General features: G+C 37.8%; 1 protein-coding gene across 1 annotated transcript in view; it reads right to left on the reverse strand.

Moving 5' to 3' along the window:
- The window catches only part of dnah7 (dynein, axonemal, heavy chain 7), a 95,052-nt gene extending 84,602 nt beyond the window's left edge, over nt 1–10,450 (reverse strand). The window contains exons 1-15 of the mRNA XM_028436073.1: nt 10,342–10,450; nt 8,529–8,622; nt 8,260–8,407; nt 7,748–7,817; nt 6,924–7,104; nt 6,732–6,804; nt 4,677–4,802; nt 4,247–4,366; nt 3,027–3,210; nt 2,774–2,947; nt 2,398–2,670; nt 1,871–1,998; nt 1,532–1,610; nt 1,054–1,278; nt 832–978 (exon numbers count right to left, since the gene is read on the reverse strand). Of these exons, the coding sequence (XP_028291874.1) occupies nt 832–978; nt 1,054–1,278; nt 1,532–1,610; nt 1,871–1,998; nt 2,398–2,670; nt 2,774–2,947; nt 3,027–3,210; nt 4,247–4,366; nt 4,677–4,802; nt 6,732–6,804; nt 6,924–7,104; nt 7,748–7,817; nt 8,260–8,407; nt 8,529–8,622; nt 10,342–10,392 (2,073 nt within the window). The 5' untranslated portion in view covers nt 10,393–10,450. The remainder of the gene's footprint in view (nt 1–831; nt 979–1,053; nt 1,279–1,531; nt 1,611–1,870; nt 1,999–2,397; nt 2,671–2,773; nt 2,948–3,026; nt 3,211–4,246; nt 4,367–4,676; nt 4,803–6,731; nt 6,805–6,923; nt 7,105–7,747; nt 7,818–8,259; nt 8,408–8,528; nt 8,623–10,341) is intronic.
- Between the last annotated feature and the right edge of the window lie 614 nt (nt 10,451–11,064).

Genomic DNA, 11,064 nt, shown 5'->3' on the forward strand with positions numbered 1-11,064 from the left:
CAAGTTGGCAAGTGTTACTTTTGCTATCAATGCAACAAAATTTGCATCATACATTTCCAATGAGTAACTGCTGCATCACAGAGGTGGAGCTGATACGTTTCCATTCAAGTCAATGCGTCAATTTCTACCGCATGCGTATGTGGTCCGTCACTGCTGCGTAACGACTCAGTCTGGCGCCCTCCACAATAGATACGCAGACCTTCTATTTTTGATTTATAAATTCACCAAAGATCTGCTCGTGCGGGACAGGAAGTAGTGCATACAGACTAAAACATTTGGTCTATTAAAAAAAATTAAAAATACTTTGTGTTCAAAGCGGATCGTATTTCCATCCATTTTCCGACCCTCTTGTTCCTTTTTCAGGGTGGCGGAGGTGTGCTGGTGCCAATCTCCAGCTTTCTTCAGGCGCTAGGGGGCGGGGCTACACCCTGGACAGGGCAGTGGATCGTACTTCACATATACAGTAAATATTGACCTAGTCCATGGTTGAATCACATTAATCTCCACAAAAGCTGAAGATCTACAGGGCAGGACTGAGTCGATTTCCTTCTGCTCCAAGAACAAAATGAACTGTTCATATGGCTTTGTGGTTCTCTTTGTATTCACTACAACTCACTATATCACGCAGTGAATTAGCGAGATCTCCTGAATCCTCACCGCAACAGTTACGCATCACAAACAGAGGCAGTGGGGAATGAGGGACAGCGGATTACGCAGCAGATACGTTGTGGAGTAGTTACGCATCCAGTGGAAATCCCAGTAAAAGGTTAGCTACACTTCTCAAGATGCCTTTTTCACCCACAAAGTTCATATCCTCAGAATGTTCTATACCTTTTCTATAGCCCGGTCAAGGTTGGCATTAAGGGCCTGAGCTTTTTTCAGGTAATCGCTGAGATCGACCACGTCTCCAAAGCTGTTAAACATCTCCACTTGGACACTGTAGCTTTGTAGATCTTCCACAAAGCGCTCGCGACTCAACTAGAAGCAAACAGGAACACAGTGCTCGTCATATCAATAGTTTCACACTTGCATAACACCACAAGAGACACAGACCTTAAGCCCCGTCTGATACTGCTTGGTCTTTTCAGCAACTATCTGACGATGTTCCTCAAAGACGGACTGCATGCGCTTAAACCAGTGGACGGTCTGAGCGTTGAGATCCATGTGCCGAGTCGAGAGAGTGACAAAATCAATCAGGCAGCACATCTGTGCGATAGAATCAGCCAGCCTTTGCTCTAGCATTGGCATTTCTGTCGCCTCCACTTCATCAATGTAGGCCTGGATGTGGAGAAAGAAGAAGTCTTCATCTAGTGCCAAGGTCACTGTCCAGACAGCAAACAAGGTGAGACAGATACAGTATGAAGTCTGAGAAAATGTTTTATGTCTTTTGCTTCTGTCGGCCAAAGCAAGGTCAGAAGAATAAAAACAATTTAAAACTCAGTGAGGATTGATAAATGATACCAATACAGATGTCTGTACTGACCTGTGATGTAAATAATATCAGTAAATATCAAATATTGAAGGTTCTCACCTTGAGTTCCATCAGTTTTTGAGTATCGGGCGGTGTGCTCAAAGCCTTTTCAGAAATCATTTCAAACTCATTGCAGAGCCTGTCAAAAAAAGAAAGGTAATAACAAATCTCAAAAACTATTCCTGCCTTATTGCACTGGTATTTATCCAGTTTGTGTTGTAATGTAATGGCCTGGTTTGTTAGTCCTGCACAGAGCAAGCTTGATGTAACTCAAATCAAATCCCCATAAACTGCGCTTTCCTTCTCAATCATTTGTAAGACATGGTTTCATTCTCAACATAATAAAATTGTGTGTTTGTGTCAAATAAGAAGAAAAAGTGGGATGAGCTATTCTCTGACTTCTCGTTGGCTCCTTGATGGTCCTGTAACATCTTTGCGAGCACTTGTTGCTGTAGGTCCTGAGCTCGCTTGACAAGAACACGGATGAGCTTTTCAGAATGGATCTCAAACATACCAAGATGTACCACCTGATTGAAATAATGGTACAAAATGGAAATCTTTTAATGTAATTTAACACCCATCTGATGACAAGCCTTTAACAAAGTAAATGGGTCAATGACGTGACACCTAAAAATTGCGAGACACTAGGAGGGGTTTGCAAGATGCCTTCAAGAAACTAAGGATATTTTTGGTACAATTTAGCTCATTTTTGCCTATTTTTAACTTTTTTCTGCAACTACATAAAACTTGCCATATTTCAACCTATTTTCCTCAGCAAGTTGACAATCGAAACATATTAGGAGACCAAAGTCAATTTCTGTCTAGACAATATAAATGATTAACATATTATTCAAAATAAAGACCAAATGAACCCTTATACGTCATTGACCCAGTTTTTTTAATGCAAAGTAAACCACTGGTTTTACCCTAACTGAGGTGTACTGGATCTCATCAGCCAAATGCTGGTAGCGTATCACTTCCTCCATCATTTCCTGGAAGGAGTTCTGCTCTCTGAGAAACTGCTGCACGTCTTCGTCGGCCTGCCTTGTTATCAGTTTGGCGTATTTATCGTAATGGTGGACGTAATCCTTTGGCTGAACAGACTCACTCCACAGCACCCTGCGAACCTGCTCCAGCTGAGCCTGAACAATTTCTGGGAGGACGACTGGTTTCAGGGTGCTGCCAAACTGGGAGCTTGGCTGGGGGGACATTTTGTGGAAACTCAGAAAACACACTAAACAATTTATATGAATGTGCATGTACTTAAAAACTAGAATGGATGCAGAAAAGTCCTTGACTTACCCACTGAGGGTAGAGTTTGGTTTCCACACGGGGAAACATGCTGACAGATCTAAGCATGACATCATAGATCTTCACCAAGACCTCCTCAAACATTTGGAAGTCTGGCTCAAACTTGATCTCTTTGTCCTCCAGGATCAGGTGCACAACAAATACTGGACCAGCTTGGTGTGTGTGCTACGTCGTCATTGGAAATACAAACAGGATTTAATAGTGTTTACTTATTGCAGTGGATGAACAGTTCAAACCATTATACCAGGAGTTTGGAGACCAGGTTCGTGTAATCACTCATTGAGTCTAAAACCAGACTCTGTAGTTGGGAGCTCATCAGCACAGCCACACAGTTGAAGAACGACTGCAGTTTGCTCGCGTTGTTGGAGGCGGGCAGAACTTTACGTCTGCACCCGTTAAAGTAGATGTCGTGCACTTCAGGAATCCAACTAAAGGGAAAGAAAACTACTTTTAAGTCTGATCTAAGATGGGGAAGGCAAACAAAACCCAAAGACTAAGATTTTTATACAATTCCGATAATACAGTAAGCCTTCTGTAAAAGACACAGACAAAGAGTCCTGCAAAGATACTCAAACGCAAGCACTATGTTTGTATGTCAGTGGTTCTCAACCCTGAAAATAAAGGTTCCAGAGAGCAGGGACCCCCACTGTAGCTGAAGGTGGTTGAACACAGACATGAACATTGAAGAACAGTCATGTGGAGACAGGACCATCTATAAGGGGGGATAAAGGGGAGAGATTTTTGTTGTCCATCCATAAAGTCAGTAAAATGATGGTCCATTGTTCTATGAATCTGTGATAACCACATTTATTTATTCATCTGAATAATATCCACTGTTATCCAGGAAGTTTACTATTATTTGGGCCAAAGTGTATAGTCATCTTGACGATAGAAATCCTTGTTTTAATCAGAAATAAAAATGGGTTAAAAGTGACAAAAAATGGTGGAGAAATTGGGTTTAAAAAAACACAGGAATTGGATCAAATTTGCAAATTTGAGTGGCCAAAAATGGACAGAAAAAGTGGTAAAAAGTGTGAATATTGGAACAATTAGTTTAAACTGGCAAAAAATGGGCATGACAAATCGTGAATGTGGTTAAATTGGTCAAAATAATCATGAAATTAGGTGAAAAGAGGTTGAAAGGCACAATAATGGGTCAACATATGTGACATTAGGTGGAAAAGTGGTGGAAAGGGTTTATAAATGCTGAAAATTGTTGTGAAAGTGGAAAAAAATGTGTAGAAAAGGCACTGAAATTTAATGGAGAAGTGTCAGAAATGGAAGTAATGTAGCAAAAATGCATGGCAGAAAAACGTGATGAAAACAGGTTTTGTGTAGGGTAAAAATAAGCAACAATAGTTTCTTGAAGGGATCTGGTGACCCTCTCCCAGTGTCTCACAACACCAAATGGGGTCCTTGACCCCAAGGTTGAGATGTATGTAATGAACAGCAGTCTGGACTTACTTTGTAAGGAGGAATTCTCTGGTGGTGTAAACTTGATGTCCGACAATTTGTTGAAACTCGTTCAGCTCAAATGACTTCTTTCTGCTCCAAAACTCCTCTACGTTGATCAGATGGAGATGTCTGCAAACAGTTTGCTTATAAGGGTTGAATCAATTCCAAAAAATACAACAAATGTCAGGCCACCATTCAAATCAATTGCATGCAATGGGTATTTGGTAACAGTGAACTTTAAATATTATGAGAATATTAGCGCAAGTATCAGTGTCAAGCTACTTTAAAGATAATGGAAGTCTAACTCCCTTAAAGGAACCTTGTTAAACAGTGGACAGAAAACTTACGAGTATTTGGAATGAACCAAATATTTCTTGCTGAGAAGCGAAGCAGTACCTAATTAAAAAGAGTAATAAATAAAAAGACAGTGTTTTCTTACTTGTAGGACTTGTGCCAAAGGTCCAGCAGCTGCATCATGGTGGGACTAATCAAAAAGAGGTTTCTACTCATCAACATCTGAGCTTCAACAAATGATTTGTTCCACGGTTTGGGCATTATTTCCAACCTTAGGTTAAAAAACGACAAAGTGACAGTGAAAGACCAGTCATGGTTTCCACAGGTGAGTTCAGAAGACTTTATAGTAGTCGCTACTTTCATTGTCAGCTTTTCTATCATTTTAAACAATGTGTGTAAAGTCATTTTCAGCCCAGGATTGTTATAAGACACAGAACGTGAAAGGTTTCCTCTTTATAAAGTTCAGATGGCTCACAATGACACACAAGGTCTGTTTGCTAAATGCCACTGGGGGCTAATTTCCCCCTTGAAAAAGCACAATGCCTTTGTTAGGCTGCAGGTTGTGGAATTGGATTCTATTACAACACAAGCTTCTTAATATTAATGGTATTTTCCTGCCTCTGGTTTTTTGTCTTTGTTTGTATTTCAGCTCTTTGTATTTTCAGCAGCATCGTGGTTACACTCCAACGGTGGCTCCATTGTTTCACTGTATGAGATTTCAGCCGCTTTCAGGAACGGTTCAATCCATTATTAACACTTTTATTTCTCTTCAGATGTCAAAACAAAATAACATACTCAAAATATAATCATAATATAACGTTATTATGAGCTCACACTTCAAGTCCTATGAGGAAATGTTTGAGGAAATGAGAATATATGCCAGGGTTCCTACAGTTTTAGTCAAATTCAAGACTTTTTGAAACTTTTTACTGCCATTTGAACATTTACATGGGGTTTACATTGGGTTTACAAAGGGTTTACATGGGGTTTATATGGGGTTTACATGGGCTTTACATAGGGTTTACAAAGGGTTTACATGGGGTTTATATGGGGTTTACATGGGGTTTATATGGGGTTTACATGGGGTTTACATAGGGTTTACAAAGGGTTTACATTGGGTTTACATAGGGTTTACATGGGGTTTATATGGGGTTTACATGGGGTTTACATAGGGTTTACAAAGGGTTTACATGGGGTTTATATGGGGTTTACATGGGGTTTACATGGGGCTAGGGTCATTTTTTTCTAGTGTCTAGTGCAGACGTACAACTGGCGGCCCCCATAGTAAACACACAAAAATACAAAAAATTTAGTAAAATAAACAAAAAAACAGACTAAATTATTTAAAATCACTCCAAAATCACAATATGACTACAAAAATAGCCAGAAATCTATTCACAAAAATTCAAAACTTAGTTCGACAGGCAATTTTCGTTAAATTTACATTTTACCCATGTTATTTATACATATTTATGTGTTAAAATTACCCATTATACCGTACATGTCATGGGGGCCCCATTTTTCAATTGACGACTCCGTTAGTTCTCGTTAGATCGGAATGGAGTTTGGTATGAATACTGAATGAATATGCTGAGATGTTCGGAGACCTTTTTTTTTAAACGGGGCCCGGGGGCACACCCCCCATTTCCGGTAATTTCCAAATTTATGGGAACATAGTCGTGTGATATATCGTTACGTAGATTACGATTATGCCTGACACAATTCGATTAGGGGCCCCTAAAAGTGAAACTGATTCAGATTAACTATATATTGAACGTAAAGATACAGTATTAACATTAATATTAACCTGCCATCACCATGTTTGTTTTAGCTGTGAGGTAGTTTGAGAGGGAGGAGCTCACATTCTTACATAGGGTAGGAGGAGTCAGGATTGTCAGGAGGACTTTCCCCCTTATGATTCATAAGGGGGCAAAACTCCAACTTGACCATTTGGAGCTGACTTTTTACAAAATGTGGAATGACAAGGGAGGGAGAAAACAGAACTTTTTCAACTTTGGCCCTCTGAATGAGGCTAAAGGTATGTATATCACTGTAGCTAAACCATTATAAAGTGATTTTTCATAATACTGCACCTTTAAGATGAACTACTTTGTATTTGGTCCCTGAGCTAAAATGAGTTTGACACCCATGTCCTACATAATCATTAGTCAGCACTGTTTACGAGAACTTGTCAACTTACTCGACTCTGTGAGGTGGAACGTCTATTTCTTTGCCCGTTTCACATTTCTTTGGATCTACAAATGTGCGATGCACTGCGTTGACAAAAGAGTCCACAGAAACACACAATTTAAAGGCATAATCACACATAAAAACCATTAACAAGGTCTAATAACAGCTTTTTAAGGTGATGTGTGGGTGTAAATAGACTTACAGACTGATGCTTTGACACTGAGCAGATAGTCCTCCTTCACCTCATGGATCAGCAGCTGCAGTGAGCCGATATCGCTCTTTAATCGACCAGGTATTGGATCCAAAATGTTCTTCAGCCAAGACTCGGGCAGCGGTGCAACATCATCCAGGTTCAGACCATTCTGGATGTAGAAAGAGTATCTCTGACAGGACAACAGGACAGGACAACAAACACAAACTCTTTCAGTGGTGAAAACATGATTAACAAACTTGTTGATCATAAAGCTGCGTGTTTCTGTGTGAACATCCAAATTCATTGATTTCATCATGGATCTATGATTTTTGCTTTATTACCATCTATTAGTTACAATTCCTATTATTGATAAATAACATCTATTAGGGGCCAGGCAGCCATCTTCTTTTTCTTGTTCCTTCTTCTTCTTCCATATTATTTTCTTCTTCTTGTGTATAATCTATGGATGCGTACACATCCATAGATTATAGCTACCAAATTTCAGCCCGATCTGTTCACAAATAACAGAGGAGTAGTGATTTTAACTAGTGTACACAAGAAGAAGAAGAAGAAGAAGAAGAAGAAGAAGAAGAAGACGAAGACGAAGACGAAGACGAAGACGAAGAAGAAGAAGAAGAAGAAGAAGAAGAAGAAGAACAACAACAACAGCCTAAAAATGCAGTCAGCAGCTGCACTCACAGAAACAGGTACTTTAATAAGAGCATGACGCATATATATATATATATATATATATATATATATATATATATATATATATATATATATATATATAAATATCGCAACTACATTAAAGCTGTCTTGTTAAATCTCACCTTGTCATAGTCCATTTTTGGTTTGGGGGACCCATGTGTTGGGGGGTCGGTGTCCTCTTCATCCAGTGCACTGCAATGAATAATTTACAAACAGAAAAAAAACAAAAAATACAGATATATTTGTATTTTACATATAAATATTAGTGGTGGGACTCAATTACAAAAAAATACCTCATAAATGGGAGACTTTGTAATTAATACATTTTGATTAATTTGACACGAGAAGCAACGTTTTTCCAATTTAAATAGATTTTGGTAAGATGCTGAATCAATGAAAACAAGATATTTAAAATAAAATTAACGCCCACAGCAACAACTTCTCCTCTGGTTCTCCTGTTTCTTGTGTTGTGGTCTGTGCATCATTACTATGGGTATATCAGGAACTCGTGCAATGAGAAAGGTTACACGCTGTTTGGAGTTAAAAAGAAAGGTGATTAAATGAGGGTTTTTTTTGTCCCATCCCTAATATATATCTTTTTATATCTCAAAATTACAAAAAAAGTGTAACATACCCAAAGAATCGGACTAGATCTCGACGGCTGCTCCTGTGCTTTTCTTGCAGCTCCTTAACACGAGGTCTGCTGCCCCACCTGAAGGTCCCAGGAGAGTGTGAAGCACTTCTGTGGCTCACTGAGTTCAACACACCCTCACTTACTGCACCTTTAACATCACAATAATTAAGAACAGGAGAATTAACCACCAACCGCACAATGCACTGCATCGTTCTGAAGGTATGAAGGAGTTAATGCTAATGCTAACGTTCACACACAGTCAGTCATACCTGAGGAGGTTCCAACACTGGATGGAGCTCCTTGGAGGAGTGGAGGAAGCGTGAACAAATGTTTGTTTTCCATCCATGGCTGTTTCCTGGGAACCTGAATGTGAGGTGGAACACACTGGTTCTCAAACTGGGCCTCGAACCGCAGCTTTATTGTCCTTTTAGTGTTTTTCCTGTCATCTTGTGTGTTTTGGGAGTAACTGTATTTCTAATGTCATTTCATGTCTTTTTGTTGTCATTTTTCTGTCATTCTGTGTCTTTTCGTTGTCGTTTTATGAATCATGAGTTATTTTGTGTATTTTTGTTGTTCTTTTTGTGTTTTTTCTGTCAATTTGTGTGTTTTTGGAGTAATTGTATTTCTAAGGTGTCTTTTCGTGGTCATTTTTCTGTCATTCTGTGTATTTTCATTGTCATACTGTATATTTCTCTGTTTTGTACTCTTTTTGTGTATTTGTGTTGTCCTTGTGTGTTTTTTGGTCATTTTGTGTGTTTTTAGGATAATTGTATTTCTGATGTCATTTTGTGTCTTTTTGTTGTAATTTTTCTGTCATTCTGTGTATTTTCATTGTCGTTTTGGAGTATTTGTTTGTATTTCAGATGTAATTTGGTGTTTTTTTTGTTGGTGTTTGTATATTTCTGTGTTTTGTACTCTTTTTGTGTATTTTTATCGTCCTCTGTATGTTTGTTAGTCATTTTGTGTGATTTTGAAGTAATAGAATTTCTGATGTGTTTTTGTGTCTATTTGTAGTTTATCTATCATTCTGTGTAATTTCCTTAACAGATTGTATATTTCTCTGTGTTTTGTAGACATTTTGTGTATTTTTGTTGTCCTTTTTGTTTTCATTTGGTCATTGTGTGTTTTTAGGGTAATTGTTTGTATTTCTGATGTCATTATGTGTATTTTTTCTGTCATTCTGTGAATATTTCTCTGTTTTGTAGTCATTTTGTGTGTTTTTGGAGTACTTCTTTGCATTTCTGATGTCTTTTTGTTGTCGTTTTCTGTCACTCAGTGTATTTTTGCTGTCATTTTGCAATTTTGCTGTTTTGAAGTCATTTTGTGCATTTTTTTTGTTGTTTTTTTTTGTCCTTTTGTTTTTTCTGTGATTTTGAAGTAATTGTTTGTATTTCTGATGTGTTTTTGTCCTTTTTTGTCATTTATCTGTCATTCTCTGTATTTTTCATTGTCATATTTTGTATTTCTCTGTGTTTCGTGGTCATATTTTGTATTTCGTGTGTCTTTTATTTCGTCAGGTTGTGCCTTTATGGCCTCTGTTTCTGGCCCAAAGTGTCACATTAAAAGTGGTGATAATAAAACAGTACATTGTAACACAGTAAGTATTTTGGATTTCCATTTCCATCAACAGATACATTAAAATATGGCAACAATCAACTCAACACGTGCTTGATTGACGGGGCGAAAGGTTACTCAATATTTTTGCAATAAAAATGATTGTTAAACTTGAAATAATGTTTAGTAATAATGTACTACTTATAGTTACAGCAGTGCTTACTTTGTTAACATTATTTAAACACGGTAAAACCATCATTACGTGGTCACACAATGTGACGACCACAGATTTCTGCGCAACACCGAAAGTTAGCATAAAATATAGCACAATAGCTAAAAGCTTTATTTGGTTATTTAGTTTCACCTTTTTATCAAAAGTCAACATTAAACTCACCTGAAACAATGTAAAATGGATTAAAAGTAACGACAGTGTCTCTTAACTAAACAGTCAATTTAATATCACGAAGTGAATCAACTTAACCACAATAAACTGACTAAATGTATCTAAATAAGACTTTTATAACCTACCTTTGGTGAAATAGGCTCTGTTTTATCCGTAATTCTCTTCTTTAAACTCATGTTTGTGCTGAGTTTTAACTCAGACTTGTTCACGAGACCTTAATTACGGTTGCTAGGGGGCCGTTGCTAAGGAAGCCAGGTGGCGCCAGCCCTCGTAACAGGAGAGAGCATGTGGGACAACAGGCGGCCCGGGGGCCACATGCGGCCCTCCGTCGAATTTTGTGCGGCCCCTCCAAAGTAAATGGACAAGATGACTCCAAAAAGACACACAAAAATAAGATAAAAATCTACAAAGTGACAATGGAAATACACTATATGATTCATATAATACACAAAACAAAAATAAAAAAGAGAGAACTACAGAAAAGCATACAAAACAACAACAAAAGCAAACAAACGAACCTCAAAGTTACAAAGAAAGGACTCCAAAAAACACACTTCATGAGAGAAAAATAAACAAAACAACAAAGATACACAAAATTATAATTTTTTTAAACACACAAAACTACAACTAAATCCAGAGGTGAAAGTAATGAATTACAAGGACTCACGTTACTGTAATTGAGTTGCTTTTATGGGTACTAAAGTACTTTTTTGAGTAGATATTTAAAATCAGTTATTTAAAAGAAGTAATATGTTACTGAGTAAATTATTATTTTTTTTGTTTTTAAATGATCAACAGCCATTGTGAAACCGACCAATCAGATTACACGTAATGCACTGCGCCAAAAC

Source organism: Gouania willdenowi, chromosome 21 (genome assembly GCF_900634775.1).
Source record: "Gouania willdenowi chromosome 21, fGouWil2.1, whole genome shotgun sequence".
Taxonomy (NCBI): Eukaryota; Metazoa; Chordata; class Actinopteri; order Blenniiformes; family Gobiesocidae; genus Gouania; species Gouania willdenowi.